Source organism: Plecotus auritus (genome assembly GCF_963455305.1).
Source record: "Plecotus auritus genome assembly, chromosome: 13".
NCBI classification, from domain to species: domain Eukaryota; kingdom Metazoa; phylum Chordata; class Mammalia; order Chiroptera; family Vespertilionidae; genus Plecotus; species Plecotus auritus.
In genome coordinates, this window is record NC_137779.1 from 11,529,994 (window position 1) to 11,543,941 (window position 13,948).

The following is a 13,948-nucleotide window of genomic DNA, read 5'->3' on the forward strand; positions in this document are numbered from 1 at the left end:
CATTGTATTTTTGATCTGCAATTCCCTGGTAATGATGTGACACACCTTTTCATATTCTTTTTGGTCATTTATATATTCTTTGTAGAAATGTGTATTTACATCCTTAGCCCTTAGAAAACTGGGTGTCTTTTTCTTGTTGAGTTTAAGACTCATTAATATTTTCTAGCTACTAGTTCCTATAAGATATGAGTTGCAAATATTTTTTTCTCATTCTGTGGGCTGTCTTTTCACTTTCTTGAGTGTCTCTTACAGTGGAGAAGTATTTCACTTATTAAAAAACTCCTCACCTGACAATATGTTTTTATTGATTTGAGAAAGAGAGAAAGGAACAGACAAGAGGAAACATGAATGTCAGAGAAAAACATCGATCTTTTGCCTCCCATAAGTGCTCCAGTCAGGTATTAAAATCACAACCTGGGTATGTACTCTGACTAGGAATTGAACCTGGCACCTTTTTGGTATAAGGGATGATGTTCCAACAAATTGAGTAACCTGGCTAGAGCAAGAAGTATTTCATTTTTTCTTCCAATTTACTTTATTGTATTAAATAAATTTATATAAGATACAAAAGTTATATCATCTATTTTTAAGTCTACACTTAGTGAGTGGTATTAAGTACATTCATAATGTTGTGCTACCATCACCGCTAGTCATCTTCAGACTCTTCCTGTAAAACTCAAATTCTGTATTCATTAATCTATAAATCCCCGTGGCTTTCTTCTCCCCTGCCCTAGCAGCTGCCATTGTACCTCTGTCTCTATAATTTTGACTACTCTGAGTACCTCATACAGTAGTATCATATGGTATCGGTCTTCCTGTGACTGGCTGATTTCACCTAGCACATTATCCTCAAGGTTCATTCATGTTGTTGCATATTGTAAAATTTCCTTTCTTTTAAGAGGTGAAAACATTCCATTGTATGTACATACCATACGTTGCTCCATCCACTCATTTGTCAATGGATACTTTATTCATCCATTTGTTTTTCAATGGACACTTATGTTGCTTTATATTTTAGCTGTTGTAAATAATGCTGCTATGAACATGGACATAAAAATATAATTTCAAGCCCCTACTTTAGATTCTTTTGGGTATATACCCAGAAGTTATATAGCCAGACCATATGGTAATTCTAGTTTTAATTTTTTGATGAACTGTTATATTGTATTCCACAGAGGCTGTGCCATTTTACATTCCCACCAACAGTACACAAGGGCTTCCATATTCTTCATATCCTCTCCAACACTTGTTATTTACTGGTTTGTAGTTTTCTTTTATAAGATGTGAGGTGGTACCTCATTGTAGGTTTGATTTGCATTCTCCAAAGATTAGTGCTGTTGAGTATCTTTTCCTGTGCTTATTGGCCATTTGTGTATCTTTATTGAACAGATATTCATTTGAGTCCTTTGCTCATTTTCTGAATCAGGTTGTTGGTTTTTCTGTTGTTGAGGCTTAGGAGTTCTCTGTATATTCTGGACATTAATCTATTCCCTGCTATGTGATTTTCAAATATTTTCTCTCATTCTTTGTGTTACCTTTTTACTCTGTTCACAGTGGTTTTTGACCCACGATTTTTTTTTCATGGACCTAATTTTGTCTTTTGTTGCCTGTGCTTTTGGTGTCATATTGTTGCAGAAAACCGGAATAATCAAACAATGCAGGAGAGTTTGGAGTCACACTTTATTCACCGCGGTGGGCTTAGAGAAAATGAATTCAAATTCTAAGCAAAGCTACAAGCAGGACTTCCCTTTTTATTAAGGAGCCAGACCTCTGTGCAATTAGTGGTTATCTCGCTGCTGTCTTTGAAAACAAACACAGTTCTAAAAATTATGGGCACATCTAGTCTCTGGCCTTCAAGGTCAGATAGCTAAAATTATGGGCATACCTAGTCTCTGGCCTACCAGGTCAGACAGCTAAGTTTATGGTCCTTATTAGGCTAAAGCAGGCTAGAAAGCAATAAGAGGCTGTCTAAGAAAAACAGCAGAGAATTCCAAATGGCAGTTTTTACAAAATAGGGGTTTTCCTTCTCAATATGTGAGAAATCTTTGCCAAATCCAATGCCAGGAAACTTGTGCCTGTTTTTTGTATTACAGTTTAATAGCAAGCCATTTCCTGTGAAAGAGGATTTTTCTAGGGAACTGCCAGACATGTGAATTAGTAGCAATTCTATGGCCAGAGGGCTTTTGTGGGAGCTCCAAACTTTTGTGCCCATTCCATTGGCAACTAGGCTGCCTGCACAGCTACTGTAGTTGTGATGATGGGGTTTTACAAGGCTCAGGGGGACCTGAGGAAGAAGGATATGGGAATAGGGCAGTAAAAACTTCATATAGTTCGCTGCCCACCATATTCAGCTGTTTTGTTGTTTTTGTTTAGTTTTTAAATGAACAAACTTGATGCTTCTATGATTTGATTAATAACCATACTTCCAAAGAGGTTGATATTGACTGTATTTGCTTCTATGGAGCAGTCGATTTTTGGAGGATGTTATTTTAACATTTTGGAAGTGATTGTCATTTTATCTCTTACCTTCCTCTGAATCCATATGGGTGTAGTGTTTACATATGACCTCTTTATTCCACCCAGTACATAAATTTACTTACTGATTTTGTGTGCTGCTACATTTCATTCCTTTACATTGCTCTATACTTGTGTGGATTTATCCAATTTAACATCCATTATGTGTGAACACAGGGGTCTTTTCTTTTGCAGTACTCTGAAGAGGGCTTCAGTGGCCATTGTTGTCTAATAGCATGTTGCAAATAACTGGAAATTTCCATGGGTTTTCTCTAAGACAGGGATTGTGTCTGCAGTCTGTATACAGTCTGAAAAATCATTTGGTCTGGCCCTGCCAAAGCATTAGGGGTGAGTTGACTAAATGTTTGACCAAGTATAGCAGGCTAGTTTTAAAGCTGATAATTTTGTATGGCCTGGGATTATTTTTATAAATATCTAAATGGCCCTTGACAGAAATTGGGTTCCGCACCCCTGACCTAAGAGTAAAATACCTTAATGATAAGGTATTTGAGACTTCAATTGGACTAGGAAATAAAAAGTACTATTTCAAAGTGGCACATCAGTTTGCATTATGAGAGTGCCCACTGTTCCACAGTAATACTTGGAATTATCAATCTTATATTGCTCATCTTGTGGGTGCATAGTGATATGCTCTTGTGGCTATATAATCTTCTTTCCTCTGAATACTCATGAGGTTGAACACCTTCAGAAATGTGTTTTGACTCATCCTTTATATTTTGACTCCACTAGAACGAGCTTTCATCCCTACCCATCCATCTAAACAGCTCTATTCTGGGTTGCCAATCAATAACTCTCTACTGTAAAATCAAATGATCAACACTCACTCCTCCCCTTATGGACCTACCAGCAACATTGAACAGATAATGGGTATGTTCTGACTTAACTTTTAAAAGGATCACTCTGCCTGCTGAGTTCAAAAGAGGCCATTGTGGGAGCCAGTGAGGAAGCAGAGAGACCCTTTAAAGAATTCTGCAGTTGGCTACCATGGAGTTGATGGTGACTTGCAGTGCATTAGAAAGTTGGTGGTGGTGAACAGAGGTCACATTCTGGATATATGGGGAAGGTAGAGTCAAGAGAATTTGTGGATGGGCTGGATTTGTAGTGTATAACTCTTCTGAAAACACTTTCCTCTCTTGGTTTTCAGGACAACACTCACTTGGTGGTACTCCAACCATACCGGCCACTCTCTGTCTCCCACTTCTTTTTTGATTGCTTCTCATCCCATCTACATATACACATAGAATGCTATGGAGCTAAGTCCTCACCCCATTCTGGGATCTGTTCCCTTACCTAGCTATAGTTATTGCGTAGGCAATTTCACACAGTCCCATGGTTTGGAATGTCTTCGATAAGCTGACAACTCTCAAATATGCATCTCTAGCTGACTTCTCTCCTAATTCCAGACACAATCATCATGCTGCATAGCTGAAGAGCCAACTTGGGTCTTTAACAGGCATCTCAAACTGAACATGTTCAATCCTTGCTCATTCCAGATGCATCCCCATCTCAGTAAATGGCCACATGCATCCCCATCTCAGTAAATGGCAGGTGTATTCACTCAGTTACTCAGGGAAAAAGCTACTGGAGAGGTATCCTCCTCCTCCTCCCCCTCCTCCTCCTCCTCCTCCTCCCCCTCCTCCTCCTCCCTCCCCTCCCCCTCCCCCCTCCCCCTCCCCCTCCTCCCTCTCCTCCTCCTCCCCCTCCCCCTCCTCCTCCTCCTCCTCCTCCTCCTCCTCCTCCTCCTCCTCCTCCTCCTCCTCTCCCCCTCCTTTCTTTAGAACAAAACAGGTATATTTCTATTGGACTACCTAATACAGAGGATAGTGTGGTATGGGTGGATAGTATGAATGACAAATAATACAAATATATTTTATTTGAAATAAACAAATATGCTTACATAGCTCAATAGGTCACTTGGAAACAAACTCTTGCTTAACTGTATTACTGAGCAAAAACAAAGCTGAAGCACAAACAACCTTCTTTTTTGACATGTATATGCAGATAGGTAGGAAGACACTACTTGGTTTTTAAAAAACTGACCTTCCCTTAAGGCCCGGTCATAGAAGTGTAAACAATGTAAATGACTCCACCATTTCAGTTGTCATCTCATATCTATGTCACTTGTATATTCTGAGATCACACATATACCTGCCAATAAACCTGGAAGGATTGCTATATCACAGTTACATTTAAGTTCTTGGCAGGCAGGACTGAGGAAAAGTAATTTAGAACAAGTTTTACATCCTATTTAGAACAAATCACTAGTATTCCTTTAAATAACAGGTTACAATAGAAAGATAATGCCTGGAAGTTATCCTTTTCACTTTGGTTCGTTTTTAGGTTTTGTTTGTGATTTACATAGATGTTTGATTTGTTTGCTTATAGTACAATCCTGCCACATGTATTAAAGCACAGATACCTATTATTTCTTCATCTTCATTTTTCAACTTTGATACTCTACTACATCTCTCATATGTCAGCAGTTCTGGAATATTAAAAAAACAATAATGGGTAAAACTCTGCTAAAAATGCAGATGTCTACAACTACAAAGGTACTAGACAGGAAGGAGACAATAAGGAAGGGAAAAAAGCAAACACGTTCATGTGCAGGGAATGTGGTTCAAGTCTTTGGATTTAAAAACAACTTCCCCAGAGAAGCTGGCTATAATGGAATTCCAGAAAACTTCCTGTGCCCAACAAAAGGATGTGAAAAGCCCCAATCCAAACTTTTGAAAACTACAGTTATGCAATGCTCTAAGAGATGATCAAGGCAGTTGAGGGAGAGGATGGATGTATCTTCCATTCGGCTACAGTTGGTAGCACAGCCTCTTTAGCTGTTGATGATCAATATAATCCATGGAAATACCAGGTGTGCTTTGAAGGACAGGGGTAGAAAAGCAGTGAACATATTACCTGTCTATACCAGAAACAGGGCTTTATGGCTAGGAAAATTTTCTAAACAGTAAAATGACTCCAGGATAGATCTTTCTCTTCATCATTAAATGTGGCAGAATTAAAAAAAAATTTACAAGTAGATATAGTAAAAACAGAAAATTACAAGTCAGAGAACATAAAAGTATCAAGACAATGCTATAGGTTCAACAGTATTCCATGAGGCTAGAAAACCTGTTAACTTTGAAAGCCCTAGCAAAATATCACTCTTGTTTATAAATCACTTATTTATCTTATGACCATACATTGAAGTCTTTCTTTCCATGTACTGAAGAATCTTACATTCAGCCTTTAAGCATTCTGCATTTCTTTGCCAATCTTGTAGCTGAGTATCTTGTTCCTGTCGATTTTGGTGCTGGTAACTGGAAGCTGCCGGCGCAAGGCCTTGAATGTGGTGTCTGACATTGTTTGATAGTTTTCACTAATTGCTGTCTGATACTCATTTTCTGCATGTTCTATGATTTTAATAAACTCCTTGGCAGTTTGTGCTTCATTCGAAACAGTTACTGAATCCTGTACATCTTTATACTAACCAACTGAACATTGCCATCTTCGTAATAGTGTACCTGAATTTTAAGTACTCCAACCACCTGGGCTGTAGGTGGCGTGATGGTGAACTTCCATTCTGATCTCCAACGACCATTCCAGAAATTTTTAGGCTGAAACTGGTGGCTTTCAATACACGCAATAATGGTCTGTTCCCCATCTATAGTTTTAGCATAAACAGTACAGAAGCCACTGGAATAATGGTCTTTCACATAGGCCCTTAAAGCCCTGTCAAAGGATTCTCTCCAAGACTTCAGACCTCCATCTACTTCCTCTGGCTGGGGGTCACTTGCTTCTTTCCGTAAGTGATCAAACTTAAAGAAAATTTTGTTTCTGGGATCTAAAAATCTACTGTTACCCAAGTCACTGTGTTCTGTAATTAAGACCTGATCTTCATATCCTTCTATCTTTACAGGCGTGAACTGATCCATGTTATACTGGGCAAATGCATGTGCTTTCCCTTCCCTGAGGAGATTGTCATTATTAAGTAGTAGCCGAACATCATTGAATACTTCATTAAATTCCCCTGGGGGTGCATGAGTGATGAATTTAGCAGCTATGCGTACCTTCTCCTCATCCCACACCCGATCCTCAAAGTCGGCCATCTTGGGCTGCTCTGGCCCAGCCCCTCCCCCTTTTTTTTGACATTTATTTATTTTTTATTTTATTTTTTTATTGTTTAAATTATTACATATAGTAGTACATATATCTCCTTTTTTCCCCCCATTGGCCTTCTCCCAGCCTCCCCCACCCCCTATCTCATGCCCTCGTCCCCCCCCCCCCCTGCCCAGTGTCTTGTGTCCATTGGCCGTGCTTATATGCATGCATACAAGTCCTTTGGTTGAACTCTTTCCTCCCCTCCCCAACACTCCCCAGCCTTCCCACTGTAATTTGACAGTCTGTTCGGTGCTTTACTGCCTCTGTATCTATCTTTTTGTTCATCAGGTTATAATGTTCTTTATTTTCCATAAATGAGTGAGATCATGTGGTATTTTTCTTTCATTGCCTGGCTTATTTCACTTAACATAATGCTCTCCAGGTCCATCCATGCTACTGCAAACGGTAAAAATTCCTTCTTTTTTATAGCAGCGTAGTATTCCATTGTGTAGATGTACCATAGTTTTCTAATCCACTCATCTGCTGATGGGCATTTAGGTTGTTTCCAAATCTTAGCTATGATGAATTGTGCTGCTATGAACATAGGGGTGCATATATCCTTTCTGATTGGTGTTTCTAGTTTCTTGGGATATATTCCTAGAAGTGGGATATCTGGGTCAAACGGGAGTTCCATTTTTAGTTTTTTAAGGAAACTCCATACTGTTCTCCACAGTGGCTGCACCAGTCTGCATTCCCACCATCAGTGAAGGAGGGTTCCTTTTTCTCCGCATCCTCGCCAGCACTTGTCATTTGTTGATTTGTTGATGATTGCCATTCTGACAGGTGTGAGATGGTGCCGCATTGTCGTTTTGATTTGCGTCTCTCGGATAATTAGTGACTTTGAGCATGTTTTCATATGTCTCTTGGCCTTCCTTCTGTCTTCTTTCGAAAAGATTCTATTTAGGTCTGTTGCCCATTTTTTTTTATTGGATCATTTATCTTCCTTTTATTAAGTTGTATAAGTCCCCTGTAGATGTTGGAGATTAAACCTTTATCAGTGATAACATTTGCAAATATGTTCTCCCATACAGTGGGCTTTCTTTTTGTTTTGTTTTTTGATGGTTTCTTTTGCTGTGCAAAAGCTTTTTAGAGAGGCATCCTTCTTTACTACCTTTCTCTCACACTTTACATCTGTTCCATCAGCAAATCCTTTTAGCTGAACCTCATAATATTCCCAGATCAACCCCTTCTCACCACCAGCACTTCATGCACTCTCCCACAAGCTTCCAGAACACAGGAGGTCTCTGTTTCTGCAGTTGCCCCTGCCTGTTGTTTACTTACATAGCAGATGGAGTGGTCTTTTAATCCGTCTCAGCTCTGGTCACTTCACACCTACTCAGGGCAGGTTTGTAATTTTTAAAATTTTCAATGGATCAGATAGACTTTGTCTTGTTTACTACTATTTCCATAGAACTAGGCCAATTCATTGGTGCAGACTCATTTGTGCTGGAATGAATGGATGGATAGATGAATGGATGCATGGATGGATGGATGGATGATGAGTGGTAGTATGTATCTGTCCATTACTTCACTTAGATGTCTATAAAAAGCATCAAGCTTAGACCGAAAGGCCTGGAATGTGCAAGACCTGTCCTGAATCATATGCACATAAGGACTTAAGATATGGCTAGAAGAGAGAGAAAGCTAGAATCCTTGATTTAGTGTCCAAAAAAGCATGATTGCTTTTAAAGTCATGGTGTCTTGAGTCAGGCTCTGAGGAAAAGAATAAAATGCCTACCAGTCTTACCCATAACTGGGCCCAAGGCAGTGATTGCCACATTAACCAAATCTTGTTCCTCGTCCCCTAGAGATTTACAATTTAGTAGAAGAAATAGAATATGTTTTCAAATGACCATATGGTAGGTCAGAATGCCATAAGTATAAAGGAAATTCAGTGTTGTGACTTGATTGTAGATAATTGTTATCATCGCCAACATGGGTAACATCCAACTGTGAACAAGAAAAGCCACAAGACTGCTGGCTGCTGGGAATCTGGACACAAGAGCACAACCGCGAAATGCTGCTCAGCAAAAGGCAAAAGGCTGCCTGAGCTGTGAGGTGCTGGTGGGAGAGAAACCCGCAGTTTCATTGTTGTTTTGGTTTTGTTTTGTCTTTGCTGTTATTCTCTAAACCCAGCACACAGGACTTTTCAATTGCAAACATTCTCCAGAGGCTTTGGCGCAAGGAGAGAGGCACAGACTGAGGAGAGGCTGGGCAGGGAAGCAAGGCAGGGAGATGTGGCCAGGAGCCCTGCATTGGGACATTCTTAAGCTTCCAAACCTAAGCTGCCATTTCTCCCCAGAACTAGCCTCTTCCAGTAGCCTCAAGACAGGTAATACAGCCTGCCACATCCTGCAGTTTGAGCCTTACAGAGGAAACAAAGGCAGAGGCCAAGCTTACAGGTCTGAATAGTCCCAAGGAGCCCTCAGGGACTGGATTGGAAGAGGGGCCGATCTTCCCCATTATTCTGGGAACCAGACTGATAAAAACTCCAGGTTGCTCCCACCCCATTGGTCTCCATAAAAAGATCTCTGACCAACCAAGGCTAGAGTAATATTTTGGGCCAGTTGCAGAGGAGTAGCTCTGGGTCAGGAAAAGAACACCCATCCTATTCCCTGAAAGCGAAACAGCGCCAACCCACCTAAAGCCCTGTCAGAAACAGATACTTGAGTGATTAAGACTGACAGCTGTCAGACCGGCAAAGAGGGTTGATTGGCCCCACCTGTTTGCAGCCAATGCCTGTGGAGACACATAAGCAGAGGACTGGTAGATCGCTTGGAGCTTCAAGCAGGGTGCCAAAAGTCAAAAGACAGTGCCTGACAGTGGTCAGCCCCTAAGTACCTAACAGGAATCCCAGGATTAGCAGACAGAACAGAGGATGGGGTCCTAAACCAGCTCCCATGGGTCATTAAAAATCTGCTGAAGCGAACGACACTTCACTTTTTTATTTTAAAATTTTATTATTTTAAATTTTACTATCATTTTTAATGTTATCTTTTAAAATTTTTTTGTACCTTTTTCTTCCTCACTTCTCTTTTTTCTCCCATTTTTCTTGTCCTTTCCCTGTCTTAGTTTTCCTCTTTCCTTACTTTTGCCCCCTTTTCAAAAATGGTTTTCTTTATCTGCTTTATTGATGTGTTATTACTCTAGTCTATGTTGGTTTATTCATATATCTAATTTGCTCTTTCCTACTCCATTTTCCCTTCTCTTTTTTTCTTTCTTCACTACTCAATTTTTTTATTTTTATCTTCTCTTGCTTGTTTCTTCTCCTAATTTTTAAATTTGTTTCACTTCTTAAATTTAGGCCTATCTGCTCTCTCCTCTATTTTCCTTTTAAAAAAAAAATTACTTTATTTATTTATTTTTCTTCTTGTCTTCTCATTTCTTCCCTTATTCTAAACTGTGATCCTTACCCTAGTCATCCAAGCCCTTAACCTTAATTTTCTCTATTTAAGCTCTGCATCTACAGATTCTGTGCCCTCCTTTGTTTTCTGGGTGTTTTTTGTTTGTGCTTTTTGGTTTATTTGGTTTATCTCCTCATATTCTTTTTTTCTTTTTATTTTTTTGTTTTGTTTGTTTCGCTATTATTCTTACACTCTTTTCTCTTTCCTAATTCTCTTTTCTCTGGTGGTCACTTTTATTGGAGTCATGGGTGTCTTGTGTACATTCATGTTCTTTTCCTTGTGTCGTGTCTTATCATATTGTATTTTGTGCTGTCCAGTCAGTGCCTCCACAATGGTTGGCACGACATGGTAGGGAGCGAGCCACATAATCAGACACCCTGAGAGGGGACTCCATCCATGAATGGGATAATAACATTAAAGACCCAACTATATCAGGAGAACTCAAATATCTCAAGTAGAGGGCCTCCCTAGAACACCCAGGACAGGATACCTGAGAGACCACACCACTGGGTCCCACAAAACATCTACTATGTAAGACCAATTTAAAAAATTGGGTGGCATAGCAGTTTGATCTAATACATAGAAACAATTACAAAGGAACAGCAAAAATGGGGAGACAAAAAACAACCCCCAAATGAAAGAAAAGTAGGAATCACCAGTAAAGGAATTATATGAAATGGAGAGAAGCAATTTGTCAGAGAAAGAATTCAGGCCCTAACTGGTGTGGCTCAGTGGATAGAGCGTCAGCCTACAGACTGAAGGGTCCCAGGTTCGATTCTGGTCAAGGGCATGTACCTTGGTTGTGGGCACATCCCCAGTAGGGGGTGTGCAGGAGGCAGCTGATCGATGTTTCTAACTCTCTATCCCTCTCCCTTCCTCTCTGTAAAAAAATCAATAAAACATTAAAAAAAAAAAGAATTCAGAGTAATGGTTATAAGGATGCTCAAATGTCTGGATGAGAAATTCACCATGTGTAAGAATCAAGAGGAAATGAAGAATGACATAGCTGCAGTAAAGAACACAATGGAAAGTTTCAACAGTAGACTAGAAGAATCTGAGGAGCAAATCAATGAGTTAGAAGAAAAGGCAGAAAAAACACCCAACTGAAAAATAAAATAAAAAAGGAGGAAGACAGTCTAAGGGAGGTCTGGAACAACATAAAACAGAACAACATCTGCATAATAGGGGTGTCAGAAGGAGAGGGAGTCGGGCAAGGAATACAAAACTTGTTTAAAGAAATAGACAGAAAACTTCCCTGATTTTGGGAAGAAAAAAGTCACACAAGTCCAAAGAGCCCCAAACAAGATGAATCCCAAAAGACCAAAACCAAGACACATCGTAATTAAATGGGCAAATATCAATGACAAAATAAGAATTGTAAAGGCTGCCAGAAAGAAACAGAAAGTTACCTACAAGGGATCTACCATTAGACTATCAACTGATTTCTCAATTGAAACACATCAGACCAGAAGGAAATGGAATGAAGTACACAAAGTGATACAAAGCAACGAACAGAACCCAATAATACTCTAACCAGCAAGGCTATCATTAAAAATTCAAGGTGGCCGAAACCGGTTTGGCTCAGTGGATAGAGCGTCGGCCTGCGGACTGAAGGGTCCCGGGTTCGATTCCGGTCAAGGGCATCTACCTTGGCTGCGGGCACATCCCCAGTGGGGGGTGTGCAGGAGGAAGCTGATCGATGTTTCTCTCTCATCGATGTTTCTAGCTTTCTATCCCTCTCGCTTCCTCTCTGTAAAAATATCAATAAAATATCTTAAAAAAAAAAATTCAAGGTGAAATCAGGAGCTTCACAGACAAAAAAAAAAAAAGGCTACGGGAGTTTATTACCACCAAGCCAGCAATGCAAGAAATGCTAAAGGGACTGTTACAGCCGAAACCGGTTTGGCTCAGTGGATGGAGCGTTGGCCTGCGGACTGAAGGGTCCCGGGTTTGATTCTGGTCGGGGGCATGTGCCTTGGTTGCGGGCACATCCCTAGTGGGAGGTGTGCAGGAGGCAGCTGATCGATGTTTCTCTCTCATCGATGTTTCTGGCTCTCTGTCCCTCTCCCTTTCTCTCTGTGAAATATCAATAAAATATATTAAAAAAAAAAAAGGGACTGTTACGAAAGGAAGAAATAGAAAGGGAAGAAGGAACACAGGCATAAAGAATAAAAATGACAACAAACAAGTACCTATCTCTATATATAAAAGCCTAAGCGACTGTTATGACCAGTCGATCACTCGACCGGTTGCTATGATGCGCACTGACCACCAGGGGGCAGAGGCTCCATGCAGGAGCTGCCCCCTGGTGGTCAGAGTGCTCCCACAGACAACCTCCCATGGCCGGCCAACCTCCCACGGCTGGCCAACCTCCCACAGCCACTCCCCCTGGCTGACTGGCCTCGATCAACCTGATCACAGGCCAGGCCAAGGGACCCCACCTATGCACAAATTCATGCACCGGGCCTCTAGTCAATAATAACCTTAAATGCAAATGGATTAAATGCTCTAATCCAGGGGTCCTCAAACTTTTTAAACAGGGGACCAGTTCACTGTCCCTCAGACCGTTGGAGGGCCGGACTATAGTTTAAAAAGAAAACTATGAACAAATTCCTATGCGCACTGCGGGCCCGGGACGAGTCGGCTGCTAAGCAGGACAGGCAGCGGCACCTGGAGGGCTGGATAAATGTCCTTGGCGGGCTGCATGCAGCCCGCAGGCTGTAGTTTGAGGACGCCTGCTCTAATCAAAAGACATAGGGTAGCTGAATAGATAAGAAAACATGACCCATCTATATGCTGTCTACAAGAGACCCACTTCAGAACAAAGGACTCAAACTGAAAGTGAAGGAATGGGAAAATTTTTTCAAACAAATGGAAATGAAACACAAAAGCTGGGGCAGCAATACTTATCTCTGACAAAATAGACATCAAAGTGAAGGCCATAATAAGAGATAAAGAAGGCCACTTCATAATACCACAGGGATTAATACAACAAGAGGCTATAACTCTGGTAAACATATATGCACCCAATTCAGGAGCATCTAATTATATTGGAAAACTTCTGGAGGACATCAAGGGAGAGATCGACGGCAATACAATCAGAGTAGAGGACTTAATATTCCATTGATGTCATTGGATAAACCTTCTAAACAAAAAATCAACAAGGATACAGCAATCCTAAATGACACTCTAGAACAGATGGAACTAAATGACATCTTCAGAATATTCCACCCAAAGCTATGGAATATACTTTCTTCTTAAGTGCACATGGGACATTTTCAAAGATAGACCACATGTTTGGACACAAGCTAAGTCTCTACAATTTCAAGAAGATTGAAATCATATCAAACATCTTCTCAAACCACAATGGCATGAAATTAGAAATCAGCTACAATAAAAATGCTCAAATATAGGGAGGCTAAGTAGGATGCTATTAAACAATGAATGGGTTACCAAAGAGATCAAAGAAGAAATTAAAAACATCTGGAAACAAATGAAAATGAGCACACAACAATCCAAAACCTACAGGACACAGTGAAAGCAGTCCTGAGAGGGAAGTTAATAGCACTACAGGCCTACATCAAAAAGCAAGAAAAACTGGTAGTAAGTTATCTAACACTGCAACTTAAAGAATTAGAAAGAGAATGACAAGAAAAACCCAGAACAGGCAGAAGGAAAGAAATAATAAAGATCAGAGCAGAAATAAATGACATAGAGAACAAAAAGACAATACATAAGATCAGTAAAACCAAGAGCTGGTTCTTCAAAAGGATAAATAAGATTGATGGACCTCTAGCCAGGCTCACCAGAAAATAAAAAGAGAGGACCCAGCCCTAACCGGTTTGGCTCAGTGG

The 13,948-nt window shown here is 40.3% G+C and overlaps 1 protein-coding gene across 1 annotated transcript; it reads right to left on the reverse strand.

Moving 5' to 3' along the window:
- Positions 1-5,682: 5,682 nt before the first annotated feature.
- On the reverse strand, positions 5,683-6,653 carry LOC308238103 (F-actin-capping protein subunit alpha-1-like). Its single transcript, XM_080649703.1, is given in 2 exon segments — positions 5,683-6,014; positions 6,017-6,653. Coding segments are annotated over 2 exon segments (858 nt in total). The 5' UTR covers positions 6,639-6,653; the 3' UTR covers positions 5,683-5,778.
- Positions 6,654-13,948: the final 7,295 nt, after the last annotated feature.